The sequence below is a fragment of the Spermophilus citellus genome (genome assembly GCF_964194105.1).
Source record: "Spermophilus citellus genome assembly, chromosome: 12".
NCBI lineage: Eukaryota > Metazoa > Chordata > Mammalia > Rodentia > Sciuridae > Spermophilus > Spermophilus citellus.
The window spans coordinates 72,899,421-72,922,333 of record NC_138198.1 but is presented as its reverse complement, the minus strand read 5'-3'; the positions used below and the strand labels follow the sequence as shown (position 1 = coordinate 72,922,333).

Sequence of the window (22,913 nt, the reverse complement as noted above, 5' to 3'; positions counted from 1 at the left end):
CACAGTCTGGCTGGGCACAAAATCACGAGCCACTCAAGCAGGAACAAACTTTATTTTTTTAAATTGCCACCAATGCTCCTTCCGCGCCTGGGAAGATTGCCGATTCACCCACGCGGCGTTCTTCCGGCCTCCTCCCGGAACCCCGGAGCAAGTTCCTCCCCTGGAATTCCCTCCTACTGCACTTCCCCAACTAATGGGAACTCTCCAGGAGTCCCGCAGTAGGCCGAGGTGAACAGCAGGAGTCCAAAATCTATATGAATGTAAATCTTAACATAATCATATCATCTCAATGGCTAGCTGGCGTCACCTTTCAACCAAAAATGCCATGCAACATATTACTTGGCTGTGGCTCTTAGCATCTCCCCCCTTCTGTTTAATTAAGCAACAAGAAATGTGGCTAGGGACCGTGCCTGTTAGGTTTGTCCAATTCAACATATGGTTTTGGGCCCCGGAGCATTGGGCCCTCCAGTCCGTTTTTTGGCAATGGAGCCTGATGCCTTTCTCCACGATATCATGGGTAAACACTTGGTCCTTGTCCGTTTTTTGATAATGGAATACCCTCTATGGTGGTTTGAGAACGGCATTCATTAGCCCAATGTCTCCCTCTACGGCATTATGGGCAAATACCCGGTATTCTATTCCTTTGATACCTAGCTTTGTTAAACCCTCCTCCTATGGGGCAACTCCTTTTAAAATGTCCTGTTTGATCACAATTATAGCATGTTTTTGGCCTGGCATCTAAAGCCTGTTGTACTGCTGCTAAGACTTGCCCTTGTTCATTAATGTCTCTACATAATTTAATATATGTGTTTAAATCTTCATGTCTCCATGGTCTAATGACCTCTCTGCAGCAATGATTTGCTTGGTCATAAGCCAGTTGTTTTATAAATGGCATTGCCTGTTCTGTATCTCCAAATATTCTAGAAGCTGTTTGAATAAGCCTATCTACAAATTCAGTGTAAGGTTCATTAGTTCCTTGTATTACCTTAGATAATTGACCTTGTAAATCTCCATGTCCCTGTAAAGTTTTCCATGCCCTAACTGCATCTACAGCAATTTGTGCGTATACACCAGGATCATATTCAATTTGTTGTCGTTGACCCTCATAAGGTCCTTTTCCTAATAACATTTCTAGATTTCTTTGAGGGTAACTGGTTGCTGCATTTCGCCTAGCTATCTCCATGCAAAATTCCTCATTGGCAACCTTCCATAACAAATATTGTCCTCCATTTAGCACAGATCGACACATGTTAGCCCAATCTGCTGGTGTCATGTCCAAGTTGGTAATAGATTCGACCATACTTATGGTAAAGGGTGCTTGCGGCCTGTAGGTTGTTACAGCCTCCTTTAATTGCTTTACTGTTTTAAAATCTAATGCACGGTGAATTCGTTGCCCTCTTGCCTGCTCAAGTACAGGGCATGCTAATCTTTGAGGTCCTGCCTCAGGATTCCGTCCATCAACTACGGGAGTTGAGGGCCGCTCAGCTGTAGATGGCGCTATTGGTTGAATTACGCCCTCTGGTGATAGAACGGAGTTAGTAGAAGCCTCCTGTTTTAATTCCCTGCCTGATGGTTGTTTTTCCTCTAAGCTTTCTTTCTTCAAATTTTCCTCTGTCTGACTAGCTCGAGAGACCTTCTCTTTTGCTTGACCTAACATGTTTTCTACCATAGTCTGGACCTCTAACAATTTACTTAACAGTCTTTTGGTTTGTTTTTTACTAGTTTCTAATCTACTATAAAGGTAACACAACCCAATAAGATAGCATAAAACAAAGCTGAAACAGAATGAAACAAAAACGGAACAAAGAATAGTTGTATCAATTTTCTCTTTCTCAGGGCCGAACAACTTCAAACCTTGAGCCAACCATTTTTCCCAGTTTGCCTGAGAAAATTCTAGGGATAGGCAGCTTGAAACAAAAACAAAATAAATCAAAACAAGAACACATTGTTTTTTGAAATGGTCACCCATTCTGTCGCCTTTCCTCAGGGGCGAGCAATTTTACTCACCTCCAAGCTTCAGGCGTTCCCCGCATGGGCCACCAATTGCTGCAGTCTGGCTGGGCACAAAATCACGAGCTACTCAAGCAGGAACAAACTTTATTTTTTTAAATTGCCGCCAATGCTCCGTCCGCGCCTGGGAAGATTGCCAATCCACCCACGCAGCATTCTCCCGGCCTCCTCCTGGAACCCCGGAGCAAGTTCCTCCCCCGGAATTCCGTCCTACTGCACTTCCCCAACCAATGGGAACTCTCCAGGAGTCCCGCAGCAGGCCGAGGTGAACAGCAGGAGTCCAAAATCCGTATGAATGTAAATCTTAACATAATCATATCATCTCAATGGCTAGCTGGCATCACCTTTCAACCAAAAATGCCATGCAACATATTACTTGGCTGTGGCTCTTAGCAGGCATGCAGCTGATGAAAATAAGAAATGGCCATGACACATAGCATCCTTGTGAATTGGAATCTAACCCTTGCATGTGTAGGTGCAAGACCTAGAAGGGGGTCACCACTGATGCCAAGGTATTAATCTGAATATTCCCATCATCCCCAACTCTTCTGTTGAAATATTTACTTTTCTTCTTGACCTGTTTTTCTTCCCAGAGATGTATCTATGGACATAACCATGGTTTTTACTTTTTTCTCAAAGTGTTTTTTTTAACTGCCTCTTTGAAAGTGTGTTAGAGTTGGCAGACTCTTCACCAGGGTTGCAAAATCCCCCTTTTCCAAGATCATATATCCTAGAAAATGTTCTCATCTGTCAAGAGTGATCTGAATGTGATAACATTGGGAAAGGATAGAGATGCAGTGATGACTTCTCTTAAGGTCCACTTCTACAGCTAGGAATGGCAAATGGAAAGGGAAGTCAGCGTCTGTGTAAGAATTCACAGCTCCAAGGCCGGCTGTAGCAGGCCAGGTTGGAGAAGGAAGCACCCTTTTCTGACCCTTAATTAACTGCCAGGACTCTGCAGATTGCTGTTGGCTCATTAGTATTCTTAATTTAATTCGAGTACCCCAAGACACCCACCCTGGGTCATTACAAAATAAATCCTGCCTGAGAAAGAGGTCAGTAGCCATTTTGCCCCCATGCACTAGATCCTGTGCATCCAAAGCCATGGTGGAGGGCTGAGCCTGTCTCTGGGAGTGTCACTTTTAATCAACACATCATAGGACTGTAGCATGGAAGACAGTGTCTCCCTGCTGCATGAACTGGGGCTTCACTAAGAAATCAGTAACAATGACACCTCCTGAAAAATAAAGGATATGAATGTCCATAATGGAAACAATGTTCTAAAAGACAGAAATTCTGTGTACCCCACACTGACTCACCTGCAGTGGGAGAACCATGCCTACCCCAGCCGGTCTATTTCCTGTACTTTGCTGACATCCCCTAAAACAGTTCTGCCTCACTTGCTCTAAGTAAGTGTTTGCTAAACAACCTCAGCTTAATGATCTGACTTCCTAAGTAGTGCCGTTTCCTAGGCCACAGTGGACAGTTCCCCCTTTTTAAATTAGTACATTGGCATTCCGGGTTCCACATTAGAGTTGCCTCAATTTAATGTGTATGGATTCACCACGAGGAAAGAGTCATCTCTAATAGAGATCATTGTTTTCATTTGCTTGGGTTGCCAAAACAAAATACCAGATCCTGTGTGACTTAAACAACAGGAACTTATCTTCTTACCATATGGAGGCTGGAAGTCCAAGATCAAGGTGTGGCAGGATTGGTTTCCTCCCTTGCCACCTTGACTTGCAGGTGGTTTTCCTTCATGTATGCCATCCCTAGCATCTTTGTGTCCTAATCCCCTGTTATTATGAGAACACTAGTCATGTTGGACTAGGGCCCACACCCATATGTCTTCAGTTTAACTTAATTACCTCTGAAAGACTTTGTCTTCCAATTCAGTCTCATTCTGAGGTACCTGTGGGTTAGGACCTCAACATATGAATTTTGGGGAGACACATTTCATCCCCTAACACTAAGAAAATCATATTTCTCATTCGGAAAGCCTGGGATACCTTGCAGTTTGCAATCTAACCAAGGAATCTTCACTGAAAAGTTTAAATTAGATACTCCCTCAGCTCTACTGGATGGTTCCCTGTAAATCATAACTTGAGCTGTCCAAAATGGTAGCCTACTAGTACATGTGGCTATTTAAATCCAAGTTACATTCAAAATTACATTCCTCAATCACCCTAGCCTCATTTCAAGTGTTTAATAGCCGCAAGTGGCCATCATATTGGATAATGCAAAAGTAGAATATTTCTATCAACATAGAAACACCTTTATCTTTCTCATTATGCAGGGGCCATGCCCAATGGCTTTGTGAGATATGAAAGTAACTCTGCAGCAAATATCCTGCAGCACCTGCTTTGTGCCCAACTCTGTGCTGTGGAATTTTAAAGTGAGGATATGGGTCGTCTTGTCAGGCATCACATAATCTATGATGATAAAAATAAAATCTTGCATGTCAGAGATATTGAGAAAACTTAAGTGGCACATGCAAATGGCTACAGTAGAACTTGGGGGGGGGGCGAGGAAATAGCTCATGCAGACTAGAGAAGAAAATGCATGCAAGAGGCAAGCAAGGGAAATGAAGAGAAGGGTCCCCTGCTGGAGGCATATGCCACAGAAGTTGGAACATGACCAGCAAAGAAGGCAGCCCTTCTCATGCCCTTTACTTGGACATTGAGTGACACTGATACTTTCCTTCTCTCTTCTTCTCACCTCTTTTGCTCTTTTGCAGCTTTTCTTTTTCATTTGTCAGTACAGCCTTGCAACCTGGCACATCCTGGAAGAAGCAAAAAGCTTTCTTTCATTCTCAAGTCTCCCTCTGGAACTGTTTAGTTCCTGCTCTCTTCTCCTCTACCTACACTAGGATGCTTGTTGTAGAGATTACCATGCTGATGGCTGCCCTGGCCCCTGAGCAGCGATTTTTCTACAGTGACATGACTGTACCATGCAGTATTACAGCACCAGGCATGTGTGGCATTTAAGTGTTAAGAGTCTATGATGAGGGAGTCTGAGCAGCAAGGCTGACACTCCCCTGGGCTGTCTCAGGAACTTGGCTGAGCAATAAATTGAGAATCAGTAATGTCTTTGGCTTCAGCCTTTTCAGCAGCTCCATTCTTTCTCCAGAGATGCAGGAAGCATTCAGAAACCTGGAAAATGGGTGTCACATTCAGTTAGAGGAGGAGTCATTCATCTAGGAGAGTTTGTCTGAGTGATGTTCACAATTATGATTAAGGAAGTTTCCTAGCATACTAAGTATTGATACAGACAATGCCATTACTCATTGAATGTTGAATATTCAATGTTAATTACTATTAAATTTAGTAACCTCATTATCAGGCATTACAGAATTTTTTAGTGTTTTTAATCAAGTAAAAATTATTCTTTTGGAATCTGAGGCATGGGGAATCATAGACATCTCACCAAACCACACCATTAAAAAAATGAAGAAATTGGAATAAAAAAATTTAAAATTTTTGCTCTGTGAAAGATATCATTAAAAAATGAAAAAAATAAGCTGTATGTTGGGGGGAAAATGGCAACCCACATGTCTAACAAAGAACTTGTATCCTGAAAATAAAAATAACTCACAGAATTTTATGAAAAATATCAATCCAATTAGAAATAAGCAAAGATATGAAGATGCTTCAACAAAAAGGATGTATGGGTAGAAAGTAAATTAAATAAATACATGAAAAGATCATCAATATGATACATCTTTGTGAAATACCAATTAGTGAGATATCATAGAATACATATCAGAATAAATAAAATAAAAAACAGGGCGAATACCAAATGCTGATGAGGATGTGGAAAAACTGCATCAGTCACAAACTAATGGTGGAAAAGTGAAATGGTACAATCACTCTGGAAAACAAAACAGTTTGGCAGTTCTAAAAAATTAAATGTAGATTTACCATGTAACCCTGCAATAGCACTCTTGGGCATTTATCCCAGAGAAATGAAAACTTATATCCCCACAAAGTCTTATAAATGAATATCCATAATATCTTTCTTTGTGATAGCCCAAACCTGGAAACAGTACAATTGTTCTTCAGTATGGGAATGGGTAAACAAACTAGTATATCCATAACATTACTCATCCATGAAAAGGAATTAACTATTGATACATGCAATAACTTGGATAAATGTAAAGGTCACTGTGCTAATACTTCATGATTCCATATAGAGAACATTCTAGAAATGTTATAGAAATTGTAGAGATGAAGAGTAGACTTGTGTGTGCTGAGAATTAAGAGTGGTTAGGTGACTTTGAGGAGATTCCACAAGGGGTTTCTTTGTGGTAATGGACTAATTCTGTATTTATTTGGGGTGGTAGTTACACAAACTTACACATGGCATAAAACAGCATAGAGGTTATACACAGAGGCTGTGCCAGTTTCAGTTTCCTGATTTTGATATTGTACTTTGATGAGGAGGACAAGAGACCTCTCTAAATTGTCTTTATAGCTTCCTATGAATCTGTATTAACTTAAAATGAAAAGTTATTATATCTTATAATTTAAATTTTTTAAAGTTGTTAGTTACCAACATGGTGGCTTAACTCACAGATAGTAATAGTTATTCATTAAAATTAATTTTAAAATATGCTGGGGTCTCTTTTCCAGCATAAGATATAGCTCTAATGGGAAAGAGAGTAAAGGATTCTTGTCAGTGAAGCTGACTTCTCTGAGATATTTTAGGTAAAGCAATTATCACTGTATTTGGAACACAGTAAGTGGGCTGCTCTTGTGGTATTATTAATGTTACCTGTTGTTTTTATTAACACCACTGAATTAATAGTTTATTATGATTATACTGAAATAATTCTTAAGTGATCAAAATCTTTAGAGCTAAAGTATTTTACTTATAATCCTTCTTGGCAAAAACCCAAATTCCCTTTCAGAATTTTTCTTTTCTGAAGCAAAGATTTACATATAGTGTGAAAGTTTCTTCTGTTTTAGGATGGAGCTAGTAGTAGAGGTTCTCCAAGGGCACTAGGTCTTTGTTGTTTGCATTTCAAAACTGACCCTTGACATTTGACTCTGTTGCCTTCTCTAAAATGTTCTAAGATGGTACTTATAATAGCATGAAGCATCTTGGTTTTAGTTTAATTCCAAACCTTATAGTTCTAAATAAAAAATTGAACCCTCTGCCCCCAATATTTTAATCTAATATCTAGAAACTTGAATTAGGGCCAACTCTTCATTTTTTAAAAAACATAAGCAGATTCTAAATACAACTTTGGCTATTTCCTTTTAGCATCTGACCTTGGTTCACTTAAACTAATTGTTATCCTTTTAGCAAATTGTGATTATGAAGTGGAAAGAAAAAAAACTGTACTATATAATATAGGAGGAATTTTTAAAATTCTGAGTACAATGACATCCCTGTCAAAAGTACCTTTCATTATTATTCTGTCAAACATGATAGTAATTTATTTAAAATTAGATGAGAGTATATAATTTTTAAATTTTTTCTTTAGAAGTAGGTTCAAAAATATTAAGTTAAAAGCACTGATGTAGGAATCTTCTGATATGTATATATATATATTATATAAATATATAAATATATATATATATATATATATATATATATATATATATATATATATATCTCACCTATATAAGTCCCAATTATTTATTCACTTATAGTGACAGTTGTTCCCCATATGATCAGGTTGATTCCAGGCGCTAAGGGTGCTATGTGCAGAGAGGTCAAGCTCCTCCCCTTTTATAGCTTATAGTCTAGGAAGGATGTGAATATTTGGGACTAACTGTGCATCTCCATGGACATTCTACAAGCTGAACATGTTATACTACTGTAATAACATGACAATTCTGTGTCAATATGTACTAACTACATGTTCTTTTCACTGACATTTATTCATTGGGTTTAATACAGAAAGCATTCCTGTTGGATCACCTAATTATTACAGATGCTATCATAAAAATTGAAATGCAAATGCAGTAACTTCCCTGTGGCCACAGTTATAAATTGATCAGAGCTGAGACTTAAATTCAAGTCTCCTGGCCATAGGTCCCTTCCGCCCACTGTGTCATGTGCAGAGGTGGATGGGGGATTCAGTTTTCCCCAAAAGTGAGGTGAAACAACTGATGATTTACACAGCAGGTGATGAAAGGTAGAAGATCCTCTCACAAGGCATGGGCAGCACTCACCTGTAGAGTGAAAAAAATCCCCTCCCCAATTATCTTACAACCCTTTGATTCATCAATGAGCTATGTTTGGGACTGTCACCTTTTCCATCTCTTTCATCTTATATAACCAAACAGTACAGCCAGGCTGGAATTTGATACTGCTATTTTGTTTTTATTAAATCTACTTTTTTCTGTTGTCATTGTCTCATGTAGTTGTTGCTACCTTTCCATTTATTGTAATGACATAAATTTTCTTTTGAAAATAAATGTAGTAAATGTAGTTTAAATTCAATGTACAATAGTTGTATTTAAATCATAAAATAAATCAGAGCAAAGTGGCAGGGGCTAAATTCAGAAAGACCTTGTGAATTGCACTGGACACCTCCTATCATAATGTCTTGCCTCCAGAGATTCCTGTTTCCTTGGTCCCTACGGCTACCTGCAGCTCCCAATCCCATTGCACATTAATAAGATAAATTGTAGTTTCTAGAGAGTGTGTTCAATTGACTGAGGCATTCCACCCAAAGTCTACAGGAAGGTGATATATCTGTCTTGAGTGGGAAGTTTATTCTGCGTTCATGAGGCAAGCTATCCCTTTCTCTGTCTCTGTGGATGGGTGATCATGTCATGGATACTTCTGCTGTGCCAGAACTCTGCTGTGTCCCTGCTACAGCCTGGTTTGGGCTTAGTTTAGAATCTTCTCTTTATACATATTGACTGTGGCTGAATAACAAGGCTGAATGCTAAGACTTTCCTGTTAAGCAGTCTGCATAACTGAAGTGGTGGTAGCCTCTATCTTTAATATGAAAGGACATTTGGGATAAAAATTAGTCAAGAAAGAAGAACCTCTGTGACCCCCCAAATACCATTTGGAAATTTTTCAATAAAACTGTTTGCTTTTATTAATAAACATTGGACAGGTATGTAGCTTAGCAGTAATTGTCTAACAATTAGCAATTGTCTAACACACCTGTGCCCTTTTTTAAATCCCTAGCACCAGGAAAAAATAAAATAAGATGAAAATGAAAAATAAGAGAAGACATTGGACTTTCTGACAGAGTAAATTGAGATATAATTATTTTTTACTAAACTGTTTGAAAAGATATTTCTGACTTTGTTTTCTAAATTTTAAAATAATTCTCTATTATAAAATTTAACCTTTACTCATTACCACTTGGTTATTGTAGGAAGACTCTGGGAATTGTACTGAGAGATTTTATAAATTAATACATGTCAAAAATAGATTCACAAATTGCATATTAAAATTCCTTTTTCTGACACACTATTCGTATCCAAGACTGTCATCTCCAAAAATGTATCCTTAGCCTTTCAATCACATTTGATAAAGCTTATGTGCTCTGATCCTTTAAAACTCACAGCTCTCCAAGGAGCACCACCAAAGGAAGATGCTTGCTTTTTTTTTTTTTTTTTGTAATTAGAGGGGCAAGAATAAGACATACCACAGGGGTGGGGGCTTAGCTTAGTGATGGAGTACATGCTTAGCATATGCAAGTCTTTGGATTCAATCTCTGACACCAAAAAAACAACTACCCCTAGTTCTAAAAGAATACAGTAGGCAAATGTGTCTTATCATCATAGTCTCAGGCTTCAGCATTAGAATCAGATCCATCAGTAGCAGCCTTTATTATGCACTTACGCATCCTAGTGCATCGCATAGGCTGGGTCTTACAGTCCTTCTAATGGCAGTCACACAGTGATCTGTAAGGAGACTCACTAGGTTTTCAAGTAGAAAAGTGACAGGGGACCTGGTGTGCATTAAGGAGCTCACTGAGACAAGCATATAACTGAAGAGTGGTAGAGGGAACTGTTAGAAAGCTACTGCAATGATGCAGGCAAGAGAGAAGTAAGAACTCAACTTTTCTGGCTGCTCTCAGGAGGAAAGGAGAGGCTGGATTTTCTGCAGAAACCTCCATTTGCCTCTAGCTGTTTTCAGGTTGGTTTTCCCCAGGGACGTGCTCTTCCTTGTCTCTGAAAACCTGGGTACCTCTAATGCCAGCTCACTAACAAATCAGTTTCAAGTCAGATGCAGAGGTGGAGGAAATTACAGTTCTCTAGCAGTGCTGGCATTCCAAACTCTGGCAGTATCTGCATCAGAGAGGAAATGAAAATTGCTATCACTGAAATGTGGGTGGCATTCCTGAAGAGAGGACCTCACCCCCCCATGACTTGTGGAAATTACAAAGCAATTGAATCAGGTACTTTCAACTAGCTTTAAAACGGAGTAGTCTCTCTTTTTTTTTTTTTTTAAGTACTTGTGACAGATCACTCATTAATGTTACTGTTTTGATGCCCCATCTGATTACTTTGGCTTTATGATTTCCAGGATAATGCAGTGAGAACAGGGACAGATTCAAGTTCCAGAATCTTTCAAAGATTGATTCATCTCATTGATGTACAGGATAATGAAGAAATAGGCAAGACCCAACTCAAGCAGAAATCATAAAAGTAAACTTTGACTAAGTTTTAACTGAAAACTAAAAAAGGCTATAAAGCCCTTGCTGTCCAGCCCTCACTACCTGTTCTCATTCAATAATAAGCAGCAAAGACCCCTTGAGGAAAGAATAAGTCTGAAAATTTGAATTTCAAGTTGATGAAAATCCTCTTCAAGATGAGCCCTTGAAACCCCCCTTTTGGGTCAAATGCTAGGTAACCAGGGACTCCCCAAAACTAATCTGAGAACTTCATCACGTGTATAGGAAGCCAGAGGCCACCAGACCTAAGAAGGCATCCCAACTAACAGGGAGCCCCAGGCACTGCTGAGGATGTTGGTCTTTGTTATTCAGTTGTCCTTGAGGATGCAAATGTAAGAGAAAGGCAGGTCAGTAAAGAGCTAAGTAGTTCCTACCAGCCATCCTGTACTTCTTAAAATTAATGCTCCATTGAAGCTTACCCTCACCCCAATTATATAGAAAGCATCCCCTTTTTAAAGCATCAGACTCTGTAATTCCACTGAATATTGGCCTTTTCCATAGAATGTTCTGCAGCCAAGATTGTTTCACAGTTACTATTTTCACCACTTTTTCCTCCATCGCTCAACTGAAGGGCTGGTGTGCATTCATGCCCGCCCCACCCTACCCCCAATATTTCATCTGTGGTTCTCAGTTTTTTTCTGCTTCAGTACCCTTGAAGGATATATCACATTATTTCTAGAAGTTGACTTCTGCAAGGATTCTGAAGGTAGGAAAAGAGGTGCTCTTGAAATTGGGCAAATGCAAAGAGAAAGAAAACTAAGTAGATTAAGGGTCCCTCCAGAGTATACATACTCCCTGTTATCCCCAGAAGAATCACTGAGCATATGGTGGCAGGACTCTGTTACTGAACTGGCTTATTTCTTAAAAAGTGGTAACCAGAAGTGCTTGGTGCTGTGTGAACTGTGACCATGGTGACTTCAGATTGCTAGTGTACGGTGCAATGCAGCAGACACTAGGCCCCAAGCTCTCAGCCAGCTTTGTGGCCTAATGGCAGGAGCACTGAGCTCAAAGTGGGGAGATCTATCTAGCTCTGGGACCCAGCTCTTCTACTTATTAGCTGCCAGATTCCAGAAGAGCCTAAATTTCCTTATTTATGCAACAGAATTAAAAATGCTCAAAATGGGGCTGGAGTGTAGCTTAAGTGGTAGAGCACTTGCCTAGCATGCACAAGGCCCTGGGTTCCATCCCCAGCACTGGGGGTGGTGGTGGGAAGAGTGCTCATCAAATAGAGCTTCAAAAACCACACAAGTAAATATTAATCAACAGGAAGTACCTGACTTTGCTGTGAAAAGTCACTTATAAAATCCTTCATTCAGTGTAATATTCCAAAGAATAAGAAACATGTTCTAAAGCTTAGCTAAACATCAAGAGGCCTGTTCTGGGTACTAAAACACCACAGACTTGTGTTTAAAGCTGCAACCCTCTACTCCAAAGAGAAACATTTGGTAAAGGAGGGTAGACAGGGGGAAAGTGTTGCTGAGATCAACACCCGCTTGAATTTGGCAAAAGAAAAAAGCTTCTGAAAAGTTTCAAATTGGATTAAGTTTCAATTAAAAAAATGGCCATTTGAAGTGTGGAGATATTAGCAACTTCTTTAAAAGAATCAATGCTCATCCACATTTAGATTTCAGTTTGCTTAGAAATAACAAAGTCTAGATACTAGTTTTCACCCAGTCCCAACCTTCTTTGCCTTTACAGCATCACTTATTCCCTTTGAGTGCCTTTGTCTTGGAAATCAGAGAATGACAGTGACCTGTGACCACTGCAGCCACTGGGCCTGAACTTCAGGAGCCCCCTCCCCATCAGCAGTACCACATTGTGGTCCATCAAGCAAAGTTAGGAGTCTTCAGTTGCTTTAGTGCTGTAGCAATAAATAGTTTATATGGACCTCATAAAATGAACACTTAGAAGAACGAGAAGTATGGGCGGAAAACAAAGAAAGTTCAGAGACTCTGCATGCCCCAGTGAGTTCATCTCCCTTCTTTCAGGGTGATGACTTTAGTCATTTTACGTGCACAATTTTATTCATAAGAGGAAGGGAGGAAAATTCAATTTCAGAAGCTTCTGAAACACTTGACCCTGTGCTGTCTGAAAATGTACTGCACATTATGTCCAGCCTTGACCTGCATCCCTTTCTTTCAGAAGATTTTCTGGAAAAAAGGATTCATATTCTCTCTCTCTCTCTCTCTCTCTCTCTCTCTCTCTCTCAATATCTGGGAGCTGTGGCATATTTAACAGACTGAATCATTTCAGAGTAATACTCTCCAGAGGTGGGCAACTGAGGTATAGAATTATATCCTGTGGAAAATGATGGTGGTTTGAGGGGTGGGGGAGGAGGTTATTGAATCACAAAAACATGTTTCTTATTTGGAAAAAAAAATGACAGTGTGCAGGATGTTCAATTTCCTTCTGCACTGTGCCCATGGAGAGTGCCGCATCTTAAAGCAGAGAGTCATTGGTATTCACCGGAGCTTGCCTGGTTTCATTTTTATTGTTTCAGAGACTTATTACTCTTTCAAAGTGGCTCCCAGGTTTGCTGCCTTTTCTCAGTATATATGAGCTAAGGTAGTCAGAGGAAACACTTTAATTACATTTTAAGTAGAATAAAAGCATAAGTATATTTATGAAAATTCTAACAGAAGGTGCAGTGAGACCATTAACTTAAATCCCCAAAATACATAAAGTGGTTTTTTCATAATAAAAAAATTCATAGTTGGTGCATTAAATTGTACCTGCATATTAAAAATATGCCCTAAACACTAAATATCGCCTAAATGTGCACATCATATTCAAAATTCCTCCTATAAAAATAGTGTTGGGAACATGGGCAATCGTCATCTGTCTCCCAGGCTTGTCCTTAAATTGTTGTTCCTTGGATAGCAAGTCTTTGGTCACCAAATGATGATTTTTGCTTTCGTTCTCCCGCTGTCGCTTCTGTTCTTTCTCATTGGGCCTCTTCTTCAAATCATCTGTGCTTTGCTTAAATTTGATTTTAGTGAACCTGCTCATGATTTTGACAAGCAAAAACCATGAGATGAAAGAAAGAGGAGGAATTGTAGGCTGTACTTAAAGTGGAACATAATAGAAAAATTTAAGGAGCAAATAAGCAAAATTTCCCATGAGCCACCAGAGCTGGTCATTGGCAAATGTTCAGAAAACTCTGACTTCTTCAAGAAACAAAGTTCTTTTTATCTCAGAAACAGGATGATTCAAAATCTGGTTTGCTGTACTTTTTAAAAATTTTTTTATATTTTTATTTTTGGTACCAGGGATTGAACTCAAGGTCTGGCCATTGAACCACATCCCAGCCCTACTTTGAATTTTAATTTAGAGGAAGGGCCTCATTTTGTTGCTGATTGCCTCACTTTTGCTGAGGTTGGCTTTGAACTTGGGATCCTCCTACCTCAGCCTCCCGAGCTGCTGGGGTAACAGGCACGCACCACCATGCTCAGCTATTTCACTGTATTGTTAACAAATTGATAGAAACCATGCCTCTCTAGATACAACATAGATTATGTGGTGATTACTATTTTCCCAATAATATTGGTTCAAAGTAGAATGCTAATCCAAGAATTTAGTAATTCGATTTATGTAATTTTAAGGAACTTGTGTGAGATTTGACCTCTTACAAAGATAGCTAAAGAAGCTTTTGTTCTTTAGAACAAAGAAAAATGCCCAGAAAAAAATTTATGTGTTTTGATTTTGCTTAATTTATTAAAAGATGTTTACAAAAACAAAAACTGTGTGAAAAAGAATGGAATTATTGAAAAAGCAGAATTGCAGATGACCCCAAATGATCTTCCACAGGCATATTTTGCTGATGAGTTTATCAGTGACTCTCTGTCCATCTCATGGTTTGAAAAAAAATAAAATAAAAAAAACACACAAAAGAGGTGGAATGACAGCAGCTTCATAGAAGCCTTAGTATTCCAGGGGAAGAAAAATGAAAGAAGGATGTGTACTTCCTACATTGGGGACCTCACATCTGTGCCAGGCCTGGTTGTGGACTTGTTGTGTATTCTATGGCACTGATGAGCTGCGTTCTTTCCCCAGTGACTATTTTTGCTCTGAGAATTTCTAAACTAGAAAGACAATGAGGGACCTAGCTTGTAAAAGACCCCTGTAGCATATAATTGATTCTCTGAGTACCTTATTATAGATAAAGTTTTATTTTCTCACTAGAAACTTAAACAGTTGACATTTATCCTTATTTAGGCATAAGAGACAGTCTAAAGGCAAATTGTTTTCTCTGGTATTTTGAAAGTATATACTCATGAAAAGCTGCAACATTTCAAACTGAGTCTAAGAAAAAAATTAAATCTACATTAAAAAAAGGAAACAGAAGAGGACAAGCCAATCTAGAAAGCCCCTGATTTCTACTCTTTGGGCTCCTCCTAGGTGTATTATTTCTTTTCCAGGCCAAGCATAAGAACAGCTGGTCTAATTATGCTGATGTAACTAGAAGCAGAACTATTGCTGAAAATGCAAACAAGAGTCACCATATCCACAGGGAGCCAGTAGACAGTGGCTTGCTTCTATGGAGGCAATAGTCATCTGGAATTTTTCTCAGAGCACCTCTTTTTTTGTTTTGTTAAATTTCTTTTTTGGCTATTCAAGTGATTCACACAATTTCTAGGTAGGAAGTTGGGAAGCTCACAGCAAGAACTCCCTCCTTCTCTTGCCACTGCTTCCCTGCAATGAACACACATCATTTAAGAAAAAAAATTGCAATTTTACTAAAAAAAATCAACATTTAGACAAAGTTTACTTGGTGTCTTTTATATTCTCTTACTGTAAGCCTTCATTTAGAGACCAGGTAGTATGATCTAAGTTTGCAGAGCAATTGTTGGCTACATGTATATAAGTAGACTTAATACTGTTTTCCCTTTCAATGTCATTGTCAGGGCAGGAGCAGTGGGTTAAGAGTAAGAATACACTGAGGTCTGTCTCGATCTCATGTCCCTCAGATGGAGAGCTGGGAGGCCATCTCCCCTGTGCCTCGCTTTAGCCCAGGGATGGCCAGTTGAGCTGATGGACTCACTCATCTACAGACATTTGTTGATGCATAGATGCTTATATATATATATGTGTGTGTGTGTGTGTGTGTGTGTGTATGTATGTATGTATATATATATATATATATATATATATATATATATATATATATATATATTTGACTGCTTGGGCCCCAATCATTTTTTTTGGTGGGGGGCATGGTACCAGGGATTGAACTCAGGGGCACTTGACCACTAAGCCACATCTCCAGCCCTATTTTGTATTTCATTTAGAGATGGTCTCACTGAGTTGCTTAGCACCACTGCGGCTGGCTTTGAACTCACCATCCTCCTGCTTCAGCCTCCTGACCACACCTGGCACTGGGCCCCATCCTTCTGAAAACTATAGTGCTCAATTGGAATGAGACTGGATCTTTTTCCATTTGTTGATTTGTGTCTATTTTCTGGTCATCAATTAATTGAAAACAGTGAAATTATAATAACATTTTTTTAAAAATAAGGATTTTTGGTAATCCTATGATTACCACAAATGCTAAAGAAACACAGCTTCAATGTGAGTGCCAGACCTCTTGAGAGAACCTCTGTCAGGAGCAGGAGGGGATTTGTGGGGCACAGGTGTGGGCTGTGCCTCAGGGACCTGGGAGCATTTCCCTTTGGGTTGAAGCTGTGGATTTACTGGAAGACTTCAGAGTCTCCCTCAAAGTCAGTTATCTTCTCTGTCTTCCTACAAAAAAAAAATATTAGAGAACTTTATAGATGGGGAGAAAAGGCAGGGGGAAGTGAAATTGTTAATTAAATCATGACAAACTCAAAGTAGAATTACATTGTTGGAAGCCAAATAATAGTTATTACTCAACTATAAGAATAATTGTCATTCATTGGGTAACAAAGACACTATTCAAAGCAAGAGTATCTGACTTTAAAATCCCTGGAGCTATTTTTAAATGCACATTATAGAGCAAAATAGAAGTTAAAGTTTTTTAGCTTGCTACCTGTTTATGTTCTGATTGTATAATGGTCTTGTTCTAGATGGGATTAAGTAGTGATTTTTCTTTTACTGCTAGTATTATTATTTGTTTACTTTATTAGTAACGCCATTTGTGTGTGTGTGTGTGTGTGTATTTCTCCTACATTCTTCAGAATTTTATCCTTCAACTAGTAATGTATGGTGTGGCTCTATTAATAGAGCTATTAGCATATACTACAGTAATGCAAAAACTGTTATGTTAATGGTTCATCAGTTGTGTGCATAACTGAGGGAATTTAAAGCCATGCATTTAAAACTCTGCCCTTGTTGTCTTTTTGCTCTTTAATGTTATAAATCAGCGTCTGCTCCTGCTGTTCCATAGCATAGACATACCAATGACCAGATCTTCAAGCTTGACAGTAAGACACTCCTAGGATTAGGCTCTTTTCCAGCCAGTCTCTTAGGAGAGCTGAGATATATGACAATAGAAGCATCAGAATCCAGCAGGACAATAAAAGTAGGATTTTACAATCCGTGGCCAAAAGAAATCTACAAACTATGGAACAAACCCAGACAGTGCTATGGGTTGAATGTGATTTGTCCCCCCAGGGTTCATGTGTTGGGCCTGGTGAGAGGTCCTAGTTTGATTAGAGGTATGCCCTCAGGAAGAACTGTGAAAACCTCTCTGACTTCCTATCTGGAGATGTGATCACTCCCCTTCGCACCTGCACCTGCCATGATAGTACACACCATTAGACCCTCACTAGAAGCCAACATGTAGGGTCACCTGATCTTGTACTTTCAGCCTCTGAAACTGTGAGCTAAATAAACCTCTTTTCTTCATAAGTAGCATGCCTCAGGTATTTTATTACAATAATGAAGAGTGGACCAAGACAGATAGGTTTTCCAAGTCTTAGAATCTCCTCACACATTTAAGCTATAGATATAAATCTTTAAAATTAAAGCCAAGACATACTGTAACCAAATAATGTAGTTTCTCATTCCTTCCATAACTCATTACTGAATTCCTACTATGAGACATGGGCTCTCAGTAAATAAAAATGATAAGCATGCAGTCCCTGCTCTCAGGGAATCCACAGCTTGGTGGCAGAAATAGACATGGAAACTGCAGATTATGCCAAGCACTGCCCCCTAATTACATGGTCCGAGTGACATGTGATATGCAGGTAGTGGGAGCAGAGAATCCCTGGAGTCTGTGAGTAATTGTGTCCTATTGTGGCAGGACTGGAGAGCAAATTGTCTAGTAAGAGAAAACAGAACCCAGAAAAAGGAATAATTAATGTTCACTTGAACCACAGACTATCACCATCTGTTGGCAAGGGTTGGAAGGGGCCATGATGATAGAATGGAGATTAGGGAGTAAGGAAGTGTTTCCATCTTGAAGAATTTGTTGAAAGCCATCTTGGGGTCCATGATGGCCCTCAAACATTTCAGAATAAGGCACTGTCTCATCTCTACCTTTATTTTTCCTTCCTTCCCCAAATCTTCTACTTTCCTAAATGGGATCAAAAAAGTGTAAGGGTAGCTTTGGCAATGACAAGAAATCAGTTCTACTAAATCTTTCTTCCTACCGTTCTTCCCATAACCTCATGTACATGAACTAAAGTGGAAATAAAAGTCCCATTTTTTTCCTTTGTCCACTGATGGCAGAAGACATTTCATTATAACTGGAATTGAAAGAAAATCTAATAACATGAAGATTAAAGACCCAGGGCATAATAATGCCAAATCCTTAAATAAATGGACATCCAAGCCCCATTAAAAATGAAGAGAAAACTCCAACAGAGTATAATACTGGATTTTAGCCTTAAAGTCATAAAGTCTTAGCTTACCTACTTTCACCATTTTAACCAAAAATAAACTTCCTTCAGTCAGCAATTATTGAGGGGAAAAAAAGGTATCTTCCTATCTCCTATAAGAATATTGGTAAGTTGTAATATGATGAAGAAATTGTGAAAAAAATTATTGTTTTCTGTATTATTCGGGTAAGATAGGTATGACCATGTGACCATTTTTACTGTATTACACAAATAAATTGTGGATTCATTCTTCAACTTTTATCCCTGTGTTTGTGAGATATTAACTATAGGGGAAAAAGGTTTAGGAAAAGCCAAATGAAATGTTTCAAATATAATACAGCTTAATAATCAATACTTTACCTCATCCCCATGGGCATTCTTTCCTGCTTGGCCCTTGATCCACATTTCTAAGGACCCCTCCCTGCTTAAGATCCCTCTGTTTACTGCACCAAATTGTAATGCTTAGTGTCACTTCCTCTTTCTTCCAGAGTTTCTTTGAAGGGCAGTCTGCACCATGGGATTCTGCTAAGAAAGATGAGAACAGAATGAAGAACAGATATGGGAATATCATTGCATGTGAGTGCTGACAGTGTAATTGTGCTGTTGTAGAACTTTCTTTCCACATCTGATAAGATTGACCACCAGGCTCATGCAGTGAGAATTTACAGTGCAATTACTGCTTTCATCCTGCTGCAAGGGGCTGGTGTTATGTTCATACTAAGGGAAGGAAAAATGATCTGAATACTGCCACTACATCAGTGTGCTCTCCCTGTAGGCCCAGTTTTACTTTTAGATTTAAGGTTCTAGGAACATAGGTAATGTTAAAATGTGTAAAAGGAAGATGCATTTTTAGGAGTAACACCCCAGTCCTAATGTTTCCCAGCTGTTTCATGAGAATGAATAGAAATCATGATGCACAGCCTGCCTTCATGCAAGGAGCTTGGCATTCCCTGCGAATATTAACTCATGAATCCTCTGGACTCTGGGTTAGGTAGGTCAGAAATAGCCCCATTCTAAGGGCAGGAAAGCGAAACTCAGAAGTTAAATGATAGTCCCCATATCACAATATTCATTAGCAAAAGATCTAGGATTATATCTCAGAAATTCCCAGTGCTGGTGAAACTGAATGTTGCCAATCCGTAATGCCTCAGACAGGTTTTAAATTGAGCCCAACCTCATTAATGTTCCATAATGATGCTGAGACACATGGTAGATTGATGAGCCTCCTTCTCTCCGGGCTCAAGCTATCCATCCCCTGCATTAAACTGCTGTGAGTCACACATAACTGCATCATGGTAGTGACAGGCTCACTGTAGTAACTTAACAGAATTAGCAGTATTTATATAGACACATAAACTAAACTGCAAGGCTGAGAGAACATCTAGCTCATTGTGCCTTATCACGTGTAAGAGAACAAATTTGGAAGGTTTGGAAATTCCAGGGGAGTAGTACGTTAGCTTTATTGATTGTAAAAGTGTGGTTGAATTCTGTTTGCCTGAGTTAACATTTCTTGAGTTGACACCAGAGTGTCTATGGCAGTGCTGCCCCAAAGAAATTTCTATTCAAACCCAGGAGATTGCTGAGCACTTGGCATGTGACTGGGATGAATGAGAAACTGACTTTTAAGGTTTTATTTTTTTATTATTTTTTGAGTTTAAACAGTACACAGACTCTTGGTCAGTGCAGATCCAAAGGGTTGGGGCTTCAGTATAATATGAAACTTCCCAACCGAGCATTTTTTGTTTTCCCTTTGGCCATGAATAGAGCCAAACCACCAGCTTTGTTTTGCAGGTTTTGTTAAAGCATGCCTTATTTATTTGGTGCTTCAGTGATGTTGTCAAGGTCCTTTGTAGATGGAAGATGCTGCCTCACAGTCCACAGTTTGATTGCCACTCAGTGAATTCATTTGGCACCTGTGGGACACTTTGTCAGAGACTGGGGATATAAAGATTATCAAGATGAGATGTTGCCCCTGCCCATGGGACAAAACAGACCAGGCAGAGGACAGATCCCCGTGGCTGTAGTCCTGCAGTTGACAGCTATGTATACAGTGCCATAATGATTCAGAGAAGGAAAACATTACTTCTTAGCCCATCTAGACTCTTCTAAGTTCTTTCATGTTCTCTGGGAGCCTGAGAAGGTCTTTCACTAGTAGAAAAATTCAGATTTCTCCCAATGGCTTCTGTTCCAAGAAACCCTTCATCTCTGCACTAAACTCTGAGGAGATTCACAGAGCTACCATGGACACTTCCCTTCACATGCAATGTGGAAGGGGATGTTGATGAGTCACTGTCCTATAGTTGTTATAATATTGCCCATCTGGGCCTTATCTGAGAATAAAGCATACAGAAGGCCATATCAAGGGGTGTCACATTAGGTATACTGAGAGAGTCAACTGAGCTTTGTGCAGTATAACTTTGAGTCCACTTCTTCCTGATATATAATTTTATACCTGCATTTGGGAAACTCTTTTGAGAAATATTTCTGAATAATTCATAGGAAAAAAATTTAGAGGTTTTTGCATCCCTAATCTGAAAATCTGAGATCCACATTGTTCCAAAATTCAAGATTTTTGAACACTGACATACATGACATACATCATAAAACTTTGTTTCATACACAAAATTACTGAAAAAGTTTTATATATATCATACTCACTCCTCTACTTAATTCTCCTCACAGATGGACACAGAGTGTGTGAATATATTTCTTCTTTCAACAAGAACTTATCGATCATTTACTATTTGCTAGACACCACTGTAAAAAAGATAATGAAAAATTTCCTTTAATCTGTGCATATAAGGTGCATATGAAACATAAATATTTCATGTTTAGACTTGGGTCCCATCCCCAAGATATATCATTATGTATATGCAATATCCTAAAATCAAAAAATAATTAAAGCACTTCTTGTCCTATGCATTTTTGGATAAGGGATTTTCAACCATAAAAATTTAGTGTTAACTGAGTATTTACTTTTGCTAGTCACCACTCTGTGCACTTTGCGTTTACTCCCAGATGCAACACTATTAAATAGGTAATATTATTTTGTCTGTTTTATAGGTGAGAAAATTGAGGGCAAAGGAAGGTGAAAGGACTACACAGTTAATAAGATGTGGAGGCAGGACTCCAACCTGGGAGCTGCTGTCTTTCCTACCTGATGTGCACTTTGAGGGTTGTTCCCATTGGCGTAGTTTAGCCTTTAGCATCACATTCTTCACAGGCCAGTCCCAGTGACAAGGCAGCTGAAGGAGACTCTGGCCCTCCTTTCCCATCCTTCAGCTCTCCATGCCACCCCACCCCTAATAAATACACAAAAGAGCTAAAAACTATACTTAAAAGTGGCTTCAAGATAAGTCCTCTGTTTCTTAGACTGACCCCTGAGGCCCTCTGTCAAGAAACTCTGGAGTACTACCTCTGCCTTCTGCACAAGTTCTGTATGATGCCTTCATGTCTGACATCTAAGGAGGACAGTGGGCACAATTTATTCATTATTAACTTATTTTTACTCATTGTCACCTAGCTCTGAATGGGCACAGAGAGGGCAGGCTGTCAGAGGACTTTTTAGGAATGGGCCAGATGTAAGGAAGAACAGTAGCCAGCAGGGCTGCCCTGCCTGTGTCCTGCCTGGGAAAGCAGGATGCCCAGCTGGAGGGCACTGGGCAGCGTCCTGATCCTAGGGTGGCAGGAAGGCAAAAGAAAGTCACACGTGGCCCCACCTACTTCCCAGCTTATTATTACACAACATATACTGACTTTTTCATGAAGATATTTAAAAACCACAAATGCTGCACAAATATAAAATAGTTTCATGTAACTCAGTGAAGTCCTTACTTTCAAGTTGATGTATGGAGAAGGGAAGTCACTTGTCTGTGATCTAGTACGTAGGTAGTTGTTCTTTTGTGATATAAAACAATGAAGGTCTAGTTAATTTATTAGGAATGTTTATTTTTATAGACTTGGGAAGAGGCATGGCCCCTCCAGGCCAGCCTGACAATGGTATACCAACTGTCTCCTTTAATAAAAAGTTTCCAAGCTTCAGACTCCATTCCAAGTACAGTCCTCCTGTGTTGTTCTTAATCAGCATCCTCTCTCCCCACCACCTGGAGGTTCTGCCCACCTTATCTTGACTTGACCCTCTGTATATCTGATGTGCACCTGTTTGTCACAGAAATATCCTACTCACTCCTCTGCTTAGTTCTCCTCACAGATGGACAAAGAGTGTGTGAACCCATTTCTTCTTTCAACAAGCACTTATTGATCATTTACTATTTGCTAGACATCACTATAAAAAGATGATGAAAAATAAATCAGTACTGCCCTCCTGGCAATTATAATCTGGTGCAGGGTTTGGCAAATGCTTTCTTATAAATGATCCAGTAGTAAATATTTTAGCCTTTACAGATAACTTAGTCCAATCCTCCGATATAACAAAATATCACACACTG

The 22,913-nt window shown here is 39.2% G+C and overlaps 1 protein-coding gene across 9 annotated transcripts in view; it reads left to right on the top strand.

The window, feature by feature from the left end:
- The window catches only part of PTPRM (protein tyrosine phosphatase receptor type M), an 825,699-nt gene that overhangs the window by 684,935 nt on the left and 117,851 nt on the right, over positions 1-22,913 (top strand). For all 9 annotated transcript variants that reach the window (XM_081262895.1, XM_081262888.1, XM_081262887.1 and 6 more), the window contains one exon: positions 18,954-19,041. In XM_081262895.1, the coding sequence (XP_081119021.1) occupies positions 18,954-19,041 (88 nt within the window). The remainder of the gene's footprint in view (positions 1-18,953; positions 19,042-22,913) is intronic.